Genomic DNA, 21197 nt, shown 5'->3' with positions numbered 1-21197 from the left:
TATTAAAAGGATTAGATTCAAAATCGACAAAAACTTATAAAGACTAAATTTCCCATTCAGCTCTAATAAAAAAATGTCAATTCAAAAGATTTTTAATATTAAAAACCATGCCACAATAGAATAAGGATTAAACTTAAAAAGTGAGAAACTAAATTAAGAAAAATAAAAGAAAAAAAGATAATTTTTAACTTCAAAATCACCGCATTAGAAAAAGAATTTGTGTCACTACCACTTTCCCCTTGTGCTGGCCAAAAGAACATTTCTACGTGGCTTTTTGTTTGCATCGCAAGAACAAGACTAAAGTGCTGACACAGCGTCACATCCTCTTCTCTTCTCTTCTCTTCTCTTCCCACAAACAAATCATAAAAACAGTCCAATTCCAATATAATTGTCAAAAACACAAGCGAACAGAGTGATTAGTGTTTGAAGAATGGAGTTCAGTTTCGACGAGAAAGACTTCGTATCGTGCTGTGGAAGCACCAAATTCGCCAAGGACATGGTTTTGGCTTCTCCTTTCAGTTCATTGCAGCACGCTGTTTCTGTGGCGAGGGATGTTTGGTTCAACAACGTTGATGTCAACGGTTGGCTTCAGGCCTTCTCTGCCCACCCTCAGATCGGGAATACCCATGCTCCATCTGTTGCCTCTGAAGCCAGTGCTCAGTTCAGTACTTGAATTAATCTCTTTTTTCCATCTGGGTCACTCTACTTTTTGTGTTTTGCTGTGAAAGATTTGATTTTTTAGTGCAAAGGGTGTGTTTTTGTCTTTGTGGGTTGGTGGTTCTTTGGGTCTTCACTTGGGATTTGTCAGTTCACGTTCAGTTATTGATCCCTTCCGATCAGAAATTTAGCATGACTTTTGAAGTGGTTAATGTAAAAGTTAGAGAATTTCTAATACACGATAGTTAGGATATAGACTATTTACTCTCTTTTTTAATCACTTGGGTGGTCTATTTTGTGTATGGGATGAAGCCGAGCGTATATAGTCTATGGACTGACATGACAGAGATTTTACATTATCATTCAGTTATAAATCATCATGTATGGTTAATAGTTTACTTTTATGCTATCTTCAAAATCGCATACTTCTATGATTTCTGATTGATTGATATTGTGGAAATTCATACTTACCATAGGAATTCAACTCGTGAAACTAACGAGTTAGGTATGATTGTGGTTTTCTCTGAGTGGGTGCATGTGTTAGGTAATGGATTCCCTGCAATCAGGACTTCAGGTTGGAATGTTGGATGAATTTTGGACTACTCAATCTGAGATGCATATTTCAAGTCTGATCTACTTAGATAAAATATGAGGCGACCAATGCTCATCGAAAAGTTGTAATTGTGTGATAGAGTGAATGTTCTAAATCCCTGACTACGGGAAATCTGTATCTGGGATTTTAAGTTACGTGTGGAGTTGTCAGTTTAGTTCAGTTATTCCTGCTATTTTGCTCCTGTTTGGATGCATTCTGTTTTGTGTTTTGATGCGAAACAAATGAATTAGATGCAAAAAGGTTGAGTTTTAAGTTAGTTATGGAGTTTGTCAGTTCGGTTATTCAGTCCATCAATTTTGTTCCTGTTTTTAACCATCTGGGTTGCTTTCTCTCCATTTTACATTGATGTGAGAACCTTGAGTGAATGTTGTGAATTTCCCTTCATCTGGGTGGTGTTTGTCTGTGGCTTCAGCTGTGATTTACGCAATGAGAAGGGTAAAGAAATGTATATCCTATTTGCTAGTTAGAAATAATAAGGAACTGTTTTATGCAGTTGGAGTAAGGGAGAGCAATCAACTGCTTTATCTACTGCAACTGGTTCCAGCTTACAGGTTTGCTTGCTGCTGCTACTCAAAATATTACTAATATTTTAGTGCTTTTTGTTGTACTACGAAATATATGGTTGGAACCTGATCGATCTACGGTCTGCTATCATAATACTGAACATACCATGTCTAATATATTGAATTGAAAAGCACCTTCTTTCGAAGAGTTTTAATTTCTTTGCTAATATTTCACACGGTTAGCATCCTTCATTGTGGAATCTGCATCGTGGTTTACTATTGCTTTTATTATTATTGTGGTGGAAATTAGGCATTCATTAACAGAACTTGGTTTTGGATGTGGCTGCAAATTTATGGTTAGAGGGGGACCTCAACTGCAATGTTAACTGTTAATAAATTGAAGTTAATTATCTGCATGTCATTTTTCAGGAACTATCTCAATGGAATGCTCGGTACAGGGAAAAGTTTGGGTTTGTTTTTCTCATTTGTGCATCTGGCAGAACCACTGATGAGATACTTGCTGAGCTGAAGGTAAATTTGAATTTAAAGTTTATTGTTGGCAATACTTTTTATTTATTTAACTTCTATTCTTGATTAATGTCTATTTGGGTGAATTTTTGTTGAGCTATTATGTTATGAACATAGATTTGTTTAAGGTTACACTGTGGATTAATTACTTTTAGAAGGTTGAGCATGATAGTTCTTGTGAGCTTCTTATTCAACGGGTGGGGAATATTCCTTCTTTTGTTGTCTCTTATGTGCCAAATTCAATCATTCCAATTTCCTACATTGGTTAGGAACCCAAATTATTATGAAATGTTGATATAAGACTTTTCATTTAAATTTAAATTAATTCATTTTACACTTTGCAGAGACGATATACAAACCGGCCCATTGTTGAGTTTGAGATTGCTGCTCAAGAGCAAATGAAAATTACAGAACTACGCCTTGCAAAGCTCTTTTCAAGTACAGAAGACATTTCTTCTAAAATTGGCAATTATTCCACTGCTAAAAAGGCAGAAGGTACTTCCATATTCTTTCCTGATTTATGTTTGGTTACAGTTTAAGAACCCCTTTTGATATTCAAATCTGCATAGGAAAGATATAACTGTGTTCACTGTGTTTCCCCGACAACCCTTCAACTATTCAATTTGGTTTTGCTTATTGCTGTATGTATTCATTAATTGAAATGTAGCATATCATCAGCCATTCATCACTAGTCATGACTTTTTGTGCAGAAGTAGAATGATCAAATATTTGAGTTTTTCATTCATTCATTCTTTCAGTGCATTAAAAGTTGAGTTCTACAATATTCAAATCATGGATACTAGTGATTTAATGTTAACTATTAACTGGTGTCAGAATCATGCGATTGTGGCCTGTTATTAACCATTTTGAACTATGACATCTCTCTGCTAGGCTGACACCCCGTTCAACAATCATTTGTCATCATTCTAAAAGAGATGCAACACAAAGACTATATATATATATATATATATATATATATATATATATATATATATATATATATATATATATATATATATATTTGTTAAAATCAAAGTAACTTTCTCCTAAGATATTTCTTATATTTCTAACTGTGATGCATGTGGTATCTGTGGATGGTAAATTGGTTTCTGAGTGCTTAACAAAACCCTCCTCCTTTATTGTTTATAAAATGTTGTGGTCTGAATTTTCAAAACTCTGCAACTCTTACATCATGATGTTTACAACAAGTTACCAATCTTGGTTTCTAATTTTCCAATGCTAGAAGATCGCATTAGCATCATCAGTAGTCATGTGACTGCTGCTTCAGAGAGTTCATCAGGTAAACCAATTCAACATCCTGCAAGAACTCGCCCTCCAATTACCACTCATGTGTTGGATGTGTCGCGGGGCTCTCCGGCCGCCGGTATTGAGGTGCTTCTGGAGCTGTGGAGGGGTGTTCAGCCTCGGCCGACATTTGGGGCCACAGGCGGAGGCAATTGGGTGTTTCAGGGGTCATCGACGACGGATCAAGACGGCCGAAGCGGTCAACTGCTGAGCATAGTTGACGATGTGAATCCAGGAATATACAGGATAAGTTTCAACACTGGGAAGTACATCCCAAATGGTTTCTTTCCTTATGTGTCTATAGTGTTTGAAATCAAGGATTCACAAAAAAGGGAACATTTTCATGTTCCTCTTCTGCTTGCTCCATTCTCATTCAGCACTTACCGTGGAAGCTAGGAATAGAGGAACAGTTGCCAAATGAATGCCACATTGTGTGGTGCCTAGAATGAATCTCTGAAGATTTGATGAAGTGAGCTTGTGTTTGTGACCATAGAACTTGGTAGAAAAAGGTACCAAATTTAGATAGGTAATAAGTGTAGAATCCTTGAGTTAATGCATGTTATATAAGTTCTTTTGAATCAACAATCGAGACTTGCAATATTTGAGACATGACTTCAATATTTAAATACCTCATTTATAGTGCATGAACAAGGGTTTTATTCAGTTCCATTTTAATGAAATTATATTTAAATTGTCTGCATAATTTGTAACTCAAAACAAGTTCATCACTCAAGTGATGAAGTTGTATGAATAGGGTGAGTCTTTGGAATGTTTTATTAAGTTTATATCTTGGATTATAATATTTTGGCAATTGCATCTTGCACCCCATCAAATTTTTTGCCGCACCCCACAATACAAGGAAAATGCTTAAATACCTTTTACCATTGTACCACACTATTCCACCGGACCATTACTGCAGAGGATAAGAAGAGAGAAAATGCTTAAAGAGCTCATTTTGGAATGCTTTTTTCGAAAAATATTTCATTTGTTCTGGACTCTTTCCAAAACATATTTTATGTACGATTAGATGTGATAACAACTTTTTCATAACAAGTTTTTCACAATAGATCATGTGTCACTATTTTATTTATTTATTTGAATTTATTTTTAAAAAAGAATTTAAAATGGACAAATAATGAGTCATTACGTGAGTGTTGTAAAAAAATTGTAAAAAAAAATTGTGAAAAGAACATTTTTCTTTTACGTAAAAAGTTGTAAAAAAATTGTTAGAAAAATTTCTTTTGCGATTCATTCCGAAAAGTTTTGTTCGGGAAGTATTTGAAAAATTGTATTCCAGAATATATTTCACGAGTCTAAAACATTTTACATAAAAAATTTTGTTTCGAAAATTATGTTTTGGAAATTTTGTTCCAGAAAAATTTGTTAGAATTAATAATCTGAAAGTCACTTTTACAAAGATAAAATGTTCATTTTTGAAAATTAATGAGGTGAGGAAGCAATTGCCTGATATTTTTATATACAATTGAATGTTTATTCCATAGTGTTTAATTTGATAGTGTATATACTTTAATGTGTCTACATCTAATTAGCTTCTTTTTTTAAATATAAAGTGTAATTTGTTTAAGCTAACAAGAAAATTTGTATAATTGGTATATTTTTAATAATATTTATACAACTATTTCAACTACTGAAACTTTGAATATTCTCAACTACCAATTGCAAAATTGGGTGAAACCATGTAACAAGTTTCAAGAAATTGGTGAGCTACCATTAACTAAACCTGCAAAAAAATGTTAAGAAAACTTGTGATTTCAGATTTGAATAATTTTAATATATGTAACATTGAAGTGATCTTGATCCACTTTTTCTTCTTAATTAGGGTTTCTTTGATTCTCTGCAACCCTTCATTTTGCAGAAAAGAAAATGGCAGCAGGAAAAGAAGAAAAGAAGAAAGAAGAGGAAGAAGAGATCACTGCAATTTACAAAGTTAATCTTCACTGTAAGGAATGTGGAAACAAGATCAAGAAACATCTCATGATCACCCAAGGTAATTAACATATCCTAAAACATATTTTACCTCTACACTAATTTTGTTTATGTTTAAATTAATTTAGTTTCATGATTTTTTATTTCACTAATGTTTTACTCTTTCTTCCTTTTTAATTTGTCTCAAAAGTTTGTTTTTTATTTTATTTAAAAAATATGGTATCCTTTTTAATGAAAAATACCATGTAGTTTTTTTTTCTAGTTTATTGATACTATTTCCTTTTAGCTTTCAAAATACACAGTTGTTATATTGATTTTTTCAATATATTTTAAAACAGAAATATCAGTATTTATCATTATATTTTAAAAATGAAACAGATGAACAATAAAAATAAATCAATAAAAAATTCTAATTCTGAAGTTTTCTATTCCACTACTGTTTTCCCTCCAGGATAAATACACGTGTTTAATTTAGTTAATGCTTATCATTTCATATCATAATAATTACAATTAATATTTTCTTATACAAAAAAATACACGTGTCACTTATTAAAATAATCTTACTAAAATAACTTATTTTTTCTTACTGAGTTTTTATAGAAATAACTTAACTCACTGAATAAATGAATTATTTTTTATTTGATGTAAATGCAAATATTAATGATTTGGGGAAAGTTAGAAAATAAATAAGTAATACTTCATTGGAATTAAGAATTTCAACAATTTGATTTGTTTTTAAAAGATTATACTACCAGAACGGATAAACTATGTAAAAAATAATAGTATATTCAATAAAAAAACTATTCATGTATCTTTAACTTCAAAAATTACAACTACAATTAAATAAACTGAAATAAAATTTTAAAAAATAAATAAATCAGACCCTCAAAAAAGATTGAAAGATTATCTTCTGGGGTAATCCTCCTACAATTCCCTACTTTTTACTTTAAAATATTAAATAAATGAATAAATGAATTCATTTAATGTCTGAAAAATATAGATCAGCATTAAAGTATAATGAATTTTCCCAAGAATAGAAGAAAAAAATGAATTTATTTAAATAATAACTATCTTTTATATGTACTAAATAAAAATTTAAAAGAGGTTTTGACAAACTCACTTATATTAGAAATATTATTGCATTAATGATATGAGAGATAATAATTTTATTCTATGGTGATTATCGAACAGGGGTGCAAAGTGTGGAAATAGAAATTGAGAAAGGAGAAGTTAGAGCAAAAGGGAAAATAGAGCCTTTGAAAATCTTGAAACTTATAGAGAAGAAAAGCAAGAAAAAGGTTGAATTAATATCACCAAAAGTCAAACCTAAGGAGATCATTACTATGGAAAAAAAGCCAAAGGAAATCAAACAAGTAAGTTTTCTTTTTTCCTTTTAAGATGTGTAAATAAAATTTTATTTGATGAGAAAATAAAAAAAAATTGAATAAATAAGCATCATGTAAAAATAAGAATTTTTTTTTCTTCTTTTCATGAAACTTAAACACTTGTAGGTATTATTTTTAAGAATTATAATATGTATAGTGAATAATCTTATTAATATCATCACATTTTATTGAGATAAAAAAGTTTATACTTAATTTTAAATATAATATCAACAATATTTATAATATTTCATGTATGTACTTTTCTTTTTCTTTTTAATTTTGTTTCCTTGTTGAGATCAGAATTTCTTTGTTGATTATCTTTTATCATTTGGGCTCGGAGCCCATTATTCAGCAAAGACGAAAGGCAAAATAACACAATGTTTTGTTAGATTGTTACAATTGCAATATAAACTTAAAATAATACTATTTTTTATTTTTAATTACGCTTAATTCTTTCTCTTTTTAATAATTTGATGAAAAATAAATTTATTACTCAAAATTAAATTTCGTAAAGTAATTGTATAATAATAATACATACGCGTGAAAGTTAAGTAGAGTAATTCGTATAAAAAAATATACATATATATAGCCAAATTTTTAACTCGTATTTATAAAAATACATTGAATTTTTAACATTTCTTTGCATAATGATAACTTAATTAAACAATACAGAAGAACAAAAATAATTAAAATTTGAAAATTTTGACTTGAATTAAATTTAATGATTTACATATTTTAACTTTAAAAATGTTATCCTTAGATAATCATTACTTTTGAAATATTATTCACTTTAAAGTTGAAACTTTTTTATAGTTTTATTCTTAAATATATAGAAAAAAAATTAAATTACTTTACACAGCTTTATTCTTAAACAATATAAAACTATTAAACGTATAAAAACATATTATAAGTAAAAGATCATTAAATAAAATATAAAAAATGTCCATTAAAAAATAAAAAATGAAAACCAACATTCATTGACTTCATATGGTCAAATATCATATTCTATCTCTTTCTTTAATCAAAATCTATTAATCCTAATTGAATTCACTCATCCTCGATGAAATTGATTTAGTTTAAATTGGTAAACATAATTAAAAATCTACATCAATTCAACTAATAATATTAATTGGTTCTTAAAATCTAATCTGAACTCCCCAAAATGTGAATGCTTGCACGTGTGAAAAAATTCACGGCTGACTTTTCATATGGAGAATCTTTCAGATGGCAAATTTTCCATATATATATATATATATATATATATATATATATTCAGATAACACCTATAAACTAAAATTGTATAAAATTCTTTACTTATAATATGCGTTCAATCATAGTCATTCTGGAAATTTTTGTTTTTCTTTTTTCCTTTTTTTCATATTCAAGGTTTGCGTGTTTAAACTACTAGAAATAATTTTTATCTTATTAATTTAGGCGTGGTGAAAGGAGTTTAAAGGTTTGTAAATGAAAATAGAGAGTGAGACAAAGAAAGAAATTAATATTTCAAAGTCAATAGTTAAATTTAACTTATTTTAAGAAGGTTGTGACAATCGTATCTCAAAATTTTGAAAAATAATTTGAATTATTTTTACATATTAAATTAAAAATGATAAAGTAATAAAAATTACATATATTTTAAATTCTATTTTTATATGTTTAATGTAAAAAATATTAAAAAAATAAAGTTGTTGTAGAAAATTTACAGTTATATATGTTAAACAGAAGAAATAGTTATACTTAAATGATCAAGTATTATAAATTCCGTAATCAATTTTCATATACAACTTAAACATCACGTTCTAAAATACATTGTTAGGATATAATTTATAAAAGAAATTATCTATACCACAAGTCATTCAACAAATGAAAGAATATATAAAGTATAGTCAAGTTTTAAATGTATATTAAGTTCTCACAAAAATAAATATGATATATTAGTAATATTTCTTTTGTCTTTAAAAAGTAGGTTCTGACTCTTATTTAAGTATTTATTTTGCTTAGCGCTAAAATTAGGAAATATTATTTAGCATAATTAAATTAAATTAAATATATATTTTAAATTAAATTATTTGCATTATTTTTTGGTATTTAAATATTTTTTTATACAAATAAGATAAGGTATAAATTATATTTAATTTTAAAAATATTATCAACAAAGATTTAAATTTTTTTAATATTATTCCAATATTTCCATTTAACAGTTTACTTTTAATATTGTACTTTCATAAAAAAAAAGCGTGATTTACTTAAACATTTATAATTCACTTTTAATATTATAATCATAGTTCATTTTTCAATAAAATATGAAGTAATATAAATGATTGAGTCATTTAATTATTTCATATAAATAGACAAATTATGATTTCGTAAAGTTTGTGATGCCCACATTTATTTTTTTTTTAACTATGAATGAAATAAATATGTTTAGTTTCTTAATCTTAATGTAAAATTGGAATTTTTTTATGCCTTAAACTTTAATAGGTTTTGATCTTGAACTTAAAAACAGAATAGATATAATTTATTTAACTTAATTACATTAAATTTTTTGACGAATCAAATGTTATGTTAATATTTAAGTTGTTTAAGCCTTTTGACATATTATAACAATTGATACATCTCATATTAGTATCTAAGTTATTTATATCATTTAATATAATTTTCATATCAGTTGCAAAATACAATTAAAACATTAAAATAATTAAATTAAAAGAATTATATCCAATATTTTTAAAGTTTGAGAATAAAAAAATATATCAAAATTAAAGACATAAATCAAATATAATTTTATGTAAAATATTAAAACTTAAAGCATATTTAACTTATCAATATAATTTTCCATTCACCAAATTCTCCACTTTCATTTCTTTTTCTCTCATTTCATTCACGATAAATTATTGACGGTTCTCATGCATCGCTTATATAATGATTTGGAAAATGATGTGCTATGTCATTAATACAATACAATTAACTATTTTGTCGTATATTTAAAAATCAAAATATGGATTGATTGAGACATAGAATAAATTGGAGTTCAGTCCTATCTAATTATTTTCTCTTAATTTAAAAATCAAAATCATAACAGATCCATGTATTTGAAAAAAAAAATTAACATTACTTTTATTTGTTTTTACAAAAATCTATTATTTTATAGAATGGGTTGATCAAATAGTTCCGTTCAATTCAAAACATATTTTTTTAACTTAATCTAAATCATTTTGCGAGTTTTTAAAACTGATATGTGAAACCAAACCTATTTAAATAGGTCTAATAATATTTATTATCATCATTATTGAAAAAAATATTATTATTATTATTCTCATCATCAAATTTCTTATCGTGTTGACTATGTTCACCGTAACTTTTCATTATATGGTCCTTTCATAGATTAAGGTTCATCATTCTTTATTTTCTTTATTCTTGTATGAAAAAGAATTATAAAATTATATGAAAACGGCATCTGTGTAAATATCTACTCGTCCAACTTATAATCATATTATATAAATATCTACTCGTCTAACCTATGATTAGATTTCGGTATATCACATTGACAAGTTCTGTTATTTGATTTGCATAGTATTTTCTTTATAATTTTATTATCTGTTTTTTAGGAAATGGTATAAACTGAATATTTTAATTATAAGTTCTAGAAAATTAAAAAAAATATTTTTCTCAGATAAAATCTAAAATGTGTCATAAGCTTTTCCTCAACTTTATACCACTTAAGATACTAATGTGTTGTTTAGACATTTAGTAAAACTATGATATCTATTCTATTGTATGTTTCTTTAATTAATATTAAACCAAGGTTAACAAATCATTCATAAATACATAACTCAACAAATCATCTAATCAATCATATCATATATCAATTCAATCAAATATGTAATTTTAAATTCATATATTCAATATCAGTTCATTAATCAATAATATCTTCAAAGCATTTGACATACTTATATATATATATATATATATATATATATATATATATATATATATATATATATATATATATATATATATATATATATATATATATATATATATATATATATATATATGACATTTTTTAACTTTAAAATATATGAATTTTCACCTAAGTAAAATTAAATGAAAGAAAATAAATTTGATTTATGTTTGAATTTCTAATTTGAATAAGAATTTCTAGCTTGAACATTGCATCTAATCTTGATGAGATATTATTGCACTAGTTAGTCACTTCCCAAATAGATTCAAAGTATAATAATATAATATTCCAAAGATAGCTTCCTTGATTCTTTTTCTTGTGCTCATCAAATAAATTATCCAAAAACTATGCAAAGTTAGTAAAATCTCCCTTATTCATAAACCAAATTACATATCAAGATTACTATATATTAATCTACTTAACTTAGATATCACATATAGCTACAAAATCTTATACATGCAAACTTTGGTTGTAGTTCTTAGAATTGATTTTCACTTTGTCATAATCTCACTAATACATTTTGGTTCAGAAAATAATGATAATAATCTCCAAATCTTAGAGAGATGGAATATAAGAAATAATGATACACAAAGACACATACTTCACAAAGAAGAAAATAAGAGGAATGACATAAGGAACATGTTTTACATTTTTTTCAATAGTAAATTTTTTTTAATCTTTTCTTCCAACTCTCAAGTGAAATATCATGATCTTACATTTTAAATCACTCTAATGACTTTATTATTCAAGTTGGTTATTTGTCATCAATCTGAATAAGTCTAATTTTCAAACGATAATTCAACCATGACTTACATAACAAAACTATTATTTAGGTAGTTATTATTGAAAAATTTAACAAAATTATTATGTATGACAATTTGCAATGTAAAAAGAAATAAAAAAATTACACCGGTAATACCATCTAATCAAATTCTTCTAAACTACTAGTAGTAGTCAAACAAAAATAGCCATTAATAAAAAGAATAGCAAAACAATCTACTATTCAATTCATAGTTGAAATACTTTTGGGACTACTTGGCTACTAAATTAATTGAACATATTTCATGTGTGGTTTCAAGCCAATGATCCGCATCATCTCGGTGAAAGTTCACATGCATTGTGACAAATGTGAAGCTGACCTAAAAAGGAGATTAATAAAGCACAAAGGTATTAATTATTATAACATTTGAATGAATCCATGTAACCATAGAAGCTAAGGTTAAGGTTTTTGATTTGATTAATGAAGGTATTTTCGATGTGAAAACGGATCAGAAAGCACAGAATGTAACAGTGGAAGGCACCATTGAAGTGGAGAAACTGAAGTCTTTTTTGAGAAAGAGGGTTCACAAGAATGTGGAGATTGTTTCCATAAAGGAAGTGAAAAAGGAAGAAAAGAAGGGCAAAGAGAAGGATCATGGTGAATCGACCAAGAAAAAAGATGGTGAAGATAATAGTATTAAAAAATCTGGTGAATCAACCAAGGAAAAAGGTGGTGAAACAACCAAAATAATAGAAACTCGTGAAGGACACCCAAAAGATGAGGTTAAGGTTAAGGATAATGTTCCTTACATCATTCACTATGTCTATGCACCACAACTTTTCAGCGATGAGAATCCAAATTCATGTTATATTTTATAATTAGAGTAAGATTATATATCTAAATAGACAAATAAATAAACGATACAAGCTGTTTTTTTTATGTATTTTCAGTATAATTTTGTATCATTGATCGATAGAAATTTGTTGTGATTTATTTTTTTCAAGATAATTCTTGTAAACATAATAAATTTGCTGTGCATTAATTAGAAAAACACAAATAATAATTTTTATGTTTGTGTAAGATAATTTAAAGCTTAATAATAATTTTATCCCATATTTATAGTAATAATTTAATCATAATATTCTATCTTATAAGAGATTAGGTTAGAATATTAGGTTTGTTAGTGGGTAGACACATTTAAAAGTTAAAAGTTGCTTTTATTTTTAAATGTCATTAGTTGGTAAACGTATCAAATTTCTCTCTTAAGAAAATGTAGGACCTGTGCTGCTTTAAAAAAATGAATTAATTGGAAAATAAACCAAAAACAAATGTTGTTTCACTTAATTAGTGAAATTTTGTTGCCTTTTATTTTAAATATAGTATTTGAATATGAATATTATGATGTTGATTTTTTTTTAATAAATTAAAGTAGGTTTTTTATATTCATATTATAACTGTTTGTTAAATGATGGTGCTTATAATTCAAAATACTTTATGTACACTTGAATTATTAATCTGGCTGATGTATCATAGCATCATTTATTCAATAATGTGTTCGGTCAATTCCATCGGGTAACCATTGCACGATGCAAATAATACTATTCGAATCTCCACTAAACACAAAGAAAGTAGCATATTAACAATTTATATTTATTACTTAAAAAAGTTAATTTTAGAATTACTAGTTTTTCTAAAATACTCTTTCAAACTTATGTTTAAGTGTTTGAATTAAATTTTCCATCAAATTTTAAAAGAATGAAAGATTTTTTCCTAAATTAGAATTATTTTATGCATAAATTTAGAGAAAAGAAGGTTCTTGTCTCAAATTTTGTATAATAGGTAGATATTATATCATCAAAAGTGTTTCTAATGGGATAGGTATTAATTCTGTAGGTTTAATATGATAATAAAAAAGTGGCACCTAGCCCATCATAAGTATTGATAATCTAACCTCAACTTCTATATTAGAGTAATTCTTTCCATCTAATATATAAAGTTTGACACAAAGACCTTATTCAATGTCTTACTAATTGATATATTAATCGATTTGATTTAGATTATTTATTAAAGTCAAAATATTTTCTTTTCTTAATATATTTATTTACTTAGTAATATAATCATAATTGACCTTAATACTATAATTGGTATTAATAAAATATACATGTATATTCACTTACTATATCTTTAGTTCCAAATTATTTATTTTTGGAAAACCATTTAACAAGACACTCATCAAATTGTTGGGTCATCAAGGAGGAAATTTACCGGAGAGACACAAACACCAATGAGATATGAGTCCAACCATATAGAGGATTGACATTACTCTCTATCCAAAACCTTAAGGCAATGAGTTAATGGGTCTTTCACCTTTATATATTGGTCTACTTTCTTATTTCTATCCAATGTAGAACTTAGACTCACATTTGGATTTCCAACACAAATAGTATAGACATATATGTATTTGTGTAACAAAAAAAAAACAGCTATTATTAATGGTCAAAAATGTATAGAAAATGTTAAAAATTCATTAGTATAACAATTTTTTTCCTATGCATTTCCAACAAATCTTCTTATCTTGTGTTCTCAACTTGAGGGAAGTCTAATATAGTCTAAGTTAGTTATTTTTGTTTAATCTAGTATATAGTGTCTTTGTTTAATGTCTAGAGTTTTGTATCATCTAATGTCTATTGTATAATCTAGTAGTGTTTTCATTTAATGTCTAGTGTTTTGTATAGTCTAGTGTCTTATGTATCATCTATTGTTTAGTGTTATGTATCGTTTAACATGTATTGGAGTCTCGTCTTATCTTTTGAATTTTGTTTTGTCTTCTTCTATTTTTAGTTTTGATTTTCAGTTTTTTTTTAGTCATTTATGTTTCTTTTCTTTTTTAATTTGTAGCCTTTGTTGTTTTGTATAAGGTGAACATATACTAGTGGTTACATATAATAATTGTAGATGATATAGAAATGTGAGAACTATTGGTAAAATTGAAGGAGGAAAGAGTATGGGTATAAAGACAAACAAGTGCAACAAGAGAAAAGAAGCCTATATTGAATGGAGGATGTTACACTACAATAACATAAACTTGAAAAAGAAACATCTTAAATTAATGTTATAAATGAGATATCAATCATTTTTTTAAGAGGCAAACTAAATTATTATTAATAATTATGTGTGCATACTATCAAGCAATGCATACATTATTTCTCATTACAATTGTTATAAAACTAGAATGCTAAAAATATCAATTTTGCAAACGTGACTGGTGTGGAAAGTTATCTTCCTACATCACATGATGTCGATGGTTTGGTTTTGTTGATTATTTTTTATTTTTCTCTTTGACTTCACTTCTAGAACCCTGCAACAATTTCAAAGTCATTTTAAATAATATTTTTATTATTATTATATGTGATACATGTCATTATTATGTGATATATTACTAGTTTTTATGAGTAAGACTGTAAAACATTTATGAAGATAATATTGTATTAATTTTGAAAACAAAAATTTAGTTGTAGTAAATATTATAATGTTATATTAATATAGTTTTAGTCAAACCATCAATTTCTCAAATACCTTATTTATTCAATTTTTTTTTTCAATTGAATCATAAATTTAATTGTTTTTAGTAAAGTGTCATAAATATAGTATCTTCATTGAAGATATTAATATGAAATAGCTAAATATAAAAAAAAATATAAAAAAAACATACACAAAGTCTAAAGTTGACCATAGAACTAAAATCACGGATCAAAATATAAGAGAATGCCAACATTAGAGTTTATTCATTTTTAGAATGATGATTTACTTTTCCAAAATAATATATTAATAACTATAATTATTGTTATTCTATATGAAATAGTTACTTTGTAATTAATGAAATTTTTCATGTGAATATTTATAAAAGAATTAAAAAAATCCTACAAAATATAAAAAATTATAATAATAGTGATAAAACTTTAAGAAATGAAAAGTTATTAAAATTTAAACATAGATTCTTAAATTCTATTGAGAGCCATGAGATATAAGAGATGTGAAAAAAACTGTGGGCTTGAGATATGCAACTAGCTGTGGAAACATGCACGACAATGTGGACTTATATATGCCATGAAACAAAAACTCAAGAATTTTGAGTGGGAATTTGAAGAAATAATTTAAGTTTTCTGACATGATTCTTCATCACATTGCCCTTTTTTCTTTCCTACCAAGTAAAACATTTATTTCATTTGCGATATTTTGATTGAATTTATTGAATAAGTTTTTATATGTGAGGAAAATTGTATAAATTGTTTTATACGTATATGAACTTTGACATATGACTTATCAATTATTTACCATTACATAAAAGTTATTAAATAAAAAAATAAAAAGCATAAGATATCACACCAAATTTATTATACAAAATTACAAATAATCAAATATATACTAATTATATCTATTATAAAAATATATAAATAAATACGAAATAAAACATTAAAATATATATATATATATATATATATATATATATATATATATATATATATATATATATATATGGTTTTTTTATGAATAAAAACAAAATTAGTTAAGTGGTACAATGATTTCCTGAAATTTTGAATTATATATGTTTAAAAAAATACAAGCATTCACGTTATTTTCTTTTAAGATTTTAAAGAATTATTTGTTAATCTTATAAATAATGATAGACTAAAATAGAACCATTTTCTGATTAAAGTCTTTGAAAGTACTCGTTCCAAGGTTTTTTCAAAGCGTAAATGACTTAGCATATAAATATAAGTATGCACTCCTAAAATAGCTGAAAAAATATTCACATATTTATCTCAACTTCATCTAAAAATACCAATATTTGTAATTAAATCAGGACTACATATAGTTGTACCATTAATATTCATTTTAAGCTAATTAACACATGAAATATATCATACTATGTTCGTGAATGAAATCATCCTACATCCCTAATTTGAATATGAAAAGAATTTAGCACCAAAATTTTTTCATACATATCAAATCTTCATTATATTCAAATATATATATATATAGTGTGAGATTATATATTAATGAGTGGTTCAATAGTAATGATACAATATGTCTAACAAATAATAAATTACTATGATATTATATTAAAAGAGGATTTTAAATCTAACTCAACTCTATAAAGTTGGTTTGTAAGAGAATGTTTGCAAATACTGTAAACCCGTGTTCTTTCTAATTAATGTAGGATTTACAATACTTTTTGTCAAGGATACGACTATGTTTACATCTCCAACCCATTTATTAATTTCTTTCTAATATTTTTATACTTTTCAATTAACTTGCTCTTCGTTCAAGAACAAATTGACAAACGAGTTAGAAAAAATAAAAAAAAATTAATATATTAGTTAGTGGGTCAAGATAAGAAATCATACACTACTGAGAAAATATTTAAATAATGATCAATTGTAATAATAAAAAGTAATTGGTCACGTGATTAATTTATATTATTGATAACTAAAATAGTTTAAAATTGTTTACTATCACTAACCAAACAAATTGGTCTTTAATTAAGACAAATTTAAAAACCAATTTCTTTGAAGCTAAAATCTTGATAATAATATTAGTAATTAATTTAAAAACCCATTTACTATAATGACTAATTTAAAAACTATTTTAATTATTAATAATTTTAAAGTTATAAATTAGTATAAACTAATTATTTTTTATCATTCAAATTAGTCATTATTTAGATATTTTTTTAGTAAAATATAACAATACAGTAAATCACGATGCTTACACAAAATATAAAAAAAAGTTACACATTTAATAAAATGTAAATATTTTTAATTAGATACAACCAAGTTTAGGAGATATTTAAAAATTTAAAATAAAACAATTATTTAAAAATTTGTGAATTTTTTTTGTGTGTTTTATTTCCAGTATCATCGATAAAATAATAGAGAAGTTTCCCTTCGTCACGAAGTTTCTTTTTCATCTAACATATTGTAACATTCCAAAATATAGTGATAACCATAATCAGAATTAATTACATTAATCATTAAAACAGTGTAGTCTTTACAAAGAAAATACGAGGTCCAAAACGTCGAGCGGCTTAAGATACAAAATGTAATGTAGCCGACGGTATCCAAATTCTAAGACTAAACAAAAATACTAACAGCTACCACATGTCGAGCACTCTAGGGCTCGACCTTAATCCCTACTTCAACCGGATCGACATCTTCCGAAATTTCTTCTGCCAGCGCCTCTTCCAGCAGCTCACTTTCATCTGCTCCCATCCACATGGATGATCATCGCAAGGACAAGACGGACATACAAAGACAATCGACAACACAAAGAAGAGAACACAGGGTAAGCTTATTGAATTTAATTCAAGTAAAATCATTCATTTCATAGTACATCAACATATCAAATATTTCACAACATATAATTAAATCAATCCCTTAACTCAAATCAATTCCTGATACTAGACTGACCGTCCGGACTGTATGAATCTGTGTAGCTACAGGCGTCCTTGCACCCGAGTGGTGTAGTAACTGTATTACACTCGACAGCTGCCACTCGAGGTTAGTCCGTTTCTTACGTCGCCCATGTTAACTTATGGACTAAGGACCTCCTGCCATTCCCACACATGAACCACTCTCCTCTACATGAAGACGAGTGTCACGGAATATCAGGATGGACCAAGCCAGCATTAGCATGCCCACAGTCATACTTTACCAAATTCCACATTCAACATATGTGAGTCGTTCCTCCCTGGAACGCTCGTACAACAATCATAAACATTTAATCATCTCATATAATGTTCGTCATTCAAAACCTTTCACTTTTATTCTCACTTTTGTCTTTCAGTCCGAGTACGTAAATATTGAACTTTCAGCCCTCTTTATAACGAGGACGATCGAGTACGGGTACTCGACATTGACGGTCGACACAGATGAATGATCTGTATTACGAAGGGTGCTCGACATTGACGGTCGACACAGATGAATGATCTGTATTACGAAGGGTGCTTGACATTGACGGTCGACACAGATGAATGATCTGTATTACGAAGGGTGCTCGACATTGACGGTCGACACAGATGAATGATCTGTATTACGAAGGGTGCTCGACATTGACGGTCGACACAGATGAATGATCTGTATTACGAAGGGTGCTCGACATTGACGGTCGACACAGATGAATGATCTGTATTACGAAGGGTGCTCGACATTGACGGTCGACACAGATGAATGATCTGTATTACGAAGGGTGCTCGACATTGTCGTCGATACAGATGGATGATCTGTATTATCAAGGGTGCTCGACACTGTCGGTCGACACAGATGAAGGATTTGTATTTCAAGGATTTTTCAAGAAAAGAGTAAGAGCGCTTGGTGTAAGACCGAGCACTACCCAATACGATTACTATGTGTAAGATCGACACTGCTCATTTTGAGCTTTAAGGAAAAGATCTACATAACTCATACTCGACCAGAATCCTTCCCAAATGAAAGTATTCCAATTCAAAGAAGTTTACTGGAACACCAAACGGTCGAGAACCGTTTAATGTCGGACACACATTATCATAGGGAATTTGATATTCAAGTTTCACTTACGTTCACTACTTCTAAGCATGTATATTTCATATTCACACATATCACTCATATCATACATTTCAACCAACATATACTATGCTCATGCAGTACAACAACGTACGACAATGCATACTCAACCAATATACACTTCATACTTATGATCATATACCAAAAATCAAATAACACAGTTCATACTTCATGCGACACACATAATGTTCATACAATACAAGACAAACATACGAATTAAATTTAATAAGCTTCCCTTACCTGGATCAGAAGTGAACGTCCTAACTCAAGGTGTTTGGTTCGTCCGCTAACAGTTCTCTACTCACACAGGATCACTTAATTCTTCCAACCCGATCTAACCATAAAAACCAAGAAATACTAAGAACTCAACCCTTCATGCAACCAGGATTTGGCTTTGCATGAGATAGAAAACGTTCGACGAGGAAGAGAGACTTACCAGTATCAGAACGTTGAGGTGATCGGTTCAAAACGAAGCTCACGACACCAGGAACGTTCCTACGGTTCTGAAACGTGGTCGGAGAAGAAGGTGATGAGTTACTGAGAGAAGGTGAAGGTTTCTAGAGAGAAGTTGGAGGAAACGAAAGGTTGGGTTCTGAAGAAGAAGATGAATGGTGCAGGTGAGAGAGGAAATTTTCAAAAGTTCTAGTTGTGTCAACTCACGTTCGGTCGACGAACGTCTCCCAAGTTGACACCTGCACACCGAACTCTGAAATGGGAAGCTTCTCCCGCGACAGGTTGCGTGTGTGCATGCAGTGTTTGGTACGTTTTTAATGTTTCAGAGAAATGATGGACGCGGCTTTTCCGTGTACGACAGAGAGGGAGAGGATCAGATTAGGTAGTGGGTTTTACTGGCTGAGAAATGATGTGGCGTGCATTAATGGTGAGGATGTGAGAAATTATCTTTTACTAAATATCAAGGGTCTTACATCATATACATTATTTAAGTGAAGCATCCTAATCTTTAAAAGATAAATAATATAAATAGAAGAACTACCTAATAGACAAAATGAGTTTCACATTAGAGAATTAAGTTACTTAATTACTTATATAGTGACAGTTATTAAAGTCATAACCAAACGCGGAATAAACGCGGACAGACTCACATAAAAACATAAAATAGGAACAAAAGATATAACTTTGTGAAAAAAATAAATAAATTATAATATATATTAAAATTTATTTTGTAAAATTAAATAAGAATTAGATATATTATCTTATATAAAAGTAACTAAAAGTTCATTTTAATTAAAATAAATTAAATTTATTATGTCATTGATTATAGTTATGAGATTTTTCTTAATTTTTATGTTTAATGTCTTTTTCCTGTTTGTTAAAGATCTCATATTGACTTTAAATAAAACAAATATAAAGTTGACGAAAATATCATATTTTACCATTTAGTTTTGTAAAATTTAATTATATATTAAATTTTTTAAAATTATATTAGTATCATTTAAATTTTATTTTAGTAAAATTTGTTTTTTTATTAAATATAAGCATCACAAGCCATCAAAGCACTATTTAATCATTTATTAAATATATAATCTCACATAAATTTAAAAATCTAAAGATAATATTAAACTAAACTTATTAAATTTTACTAATGAGCTATACATAAAATATTAAATAAAAAAATTTAATACATTAAAGTCTTTATATTTAAATCATGTTTGAATTTTTTCAGTTACGTATGAAATATTGTCTGACTTAATATTTGATAGTGATGGATTTTCTAACAAAAAAATAGGTAAAAAAAATGCTTCTATGACATTATGGTCAATACCTTCATAAGACATTATGGTCAATACCTTAAGTTTTCTAACACCGTCATATTATTATTTTATTGGAGATATTATCTGATTTGGATTTTATGATTATACGATTCTGTTATAAGAAAAATATATTTTAATTGGTTATAAAGGGACAATGTTTAT

The 21197-nt window shown here is 27.5% G+C and overlaps 2 protein-coding genes across 3 annotated transcripts; both read left to right on the top strand.

Annotated features, from left to right (window-relative positions):
- Positions 1-251: 251 nt before the first annotated feature.
- On the top strand, positions 252-4250 carry LOC124845021 (transthyretin-like protein). Of its 2 annotated transcripts, none has more exons than XM_047322041.2 (5): positions 252-660; positions 1764-1821; positions 2203-2304; positions 2646-2796; positions 3548-4250. In XM_047322041.2, the coding sequence occupies exons 1-5, from the start codon at positions 431-433 to the stop codon at positions 4000-4002; spliced, it is 996 nt and encodes a 331-aa protein (XP_047177997.2). In that variant the 5' UTR covers positions 252-430; the 3' UTR covers positions 4003-4250. The 2 variants fall into 2 exon arrangements, with proteins under 2 accessions (XP_047177997.2, XP_087951023.1); XM_088094897.1 differs by having other exon boundaries at positions 3545-4250.
- Positions 4251-5457: 1207 nt separating this feature from the next.
- LOC124845022 (Heavy metal transport/detoxification superfamily protein) lies at positions 5458-12601 on the top strand. The gene is made up of 4 exons (XM_047322042.2): positions 5458-5614; positions 6745-6926; positions 11982-12069; positions 12149-12601. The coding sequence occupies exons 1-4, from the start codon at positions 5491-5493 to the stop codon at positions 12538-12540; spliced, it is 786 nt and encodes a 261-aa protein (XP_047177998.2). The 5' UTR covers positions 5458-5490; the 3' UTR covers positions 12541-12601.
- Positions 12602-21197: the final 8596 nt, after the last annotated feature.

Source organism: Vigna umbellata, chromosome 7 (genome assembly GCF_029865625.1).
Source record: "Vigna umbellata cultivar VRB3 chromosome 7, Vumbellata_1.0, whole genome shotgun sequence".
Taxonomy (NCBI): domain Eukaryota; kingdom Viridiplantae; phylum Streptophyta; class Magnoliopsida; order Fabales; family Fabaceae; genus Vigna; species Vigna umbellata.
The sequence above is the reverse complement of the archived record's forward strand: the minus strand, read 5'-3'. Positions and strand labels throughout refer to the sequence as shown.

What these genes read in the sequence shown, in the direction of transcription:
- LOC124845022 (XM_047322042.2), top strand. Translation starts at nt 5,491, where the DNA reads ATGGCAGCAGGAAAAGAAGAAAAGAAGAAAGAAGAGGAAGAAGAGATC. An exon ending in ACATCTCATGATCACCCAAG is followed by an intron (nt 5,615 to 6,744) that starts GTAATTAACATA and finishes ATTATCGAACAG; the next exon opens with GGGTGCAAAGTGTGGAAATA. An exon ending in AGCCAAAGGAAATCAAACAA is followed by an intron (nt 6,927 to 11,981) that starts GTAAGTTTTCTT and finishes TGTGGTTTCAAG; the next exon opens with CCAATGATCCGCATCATCTC.
- LOC124845021 (XM_088094897.1), top strand. Translation starts at nt 431, where the DNA reads ATGGAGTTCAGTTTCGACGAGAAAGACTTCGTATCGTGCTGTGGAAGC. An exon ending in AGATACTTGCTGAGCTGAAG is followed by an intron (nt 2,305 to 2,645) that starts GTAAATTTGAAT and finishes TACACTTTGCAG; the next exon opens with AGACGATATACAAACCGGCC. An exon ending in CACTGCTAAAAAGGCAGAAG is followed by an intron (nt 2,797 to 3,544) that starts GTACTTCCATAT and finishes TTCCAATGCTAG; the next exon opens with AAGATCGCATTAGCATCATC.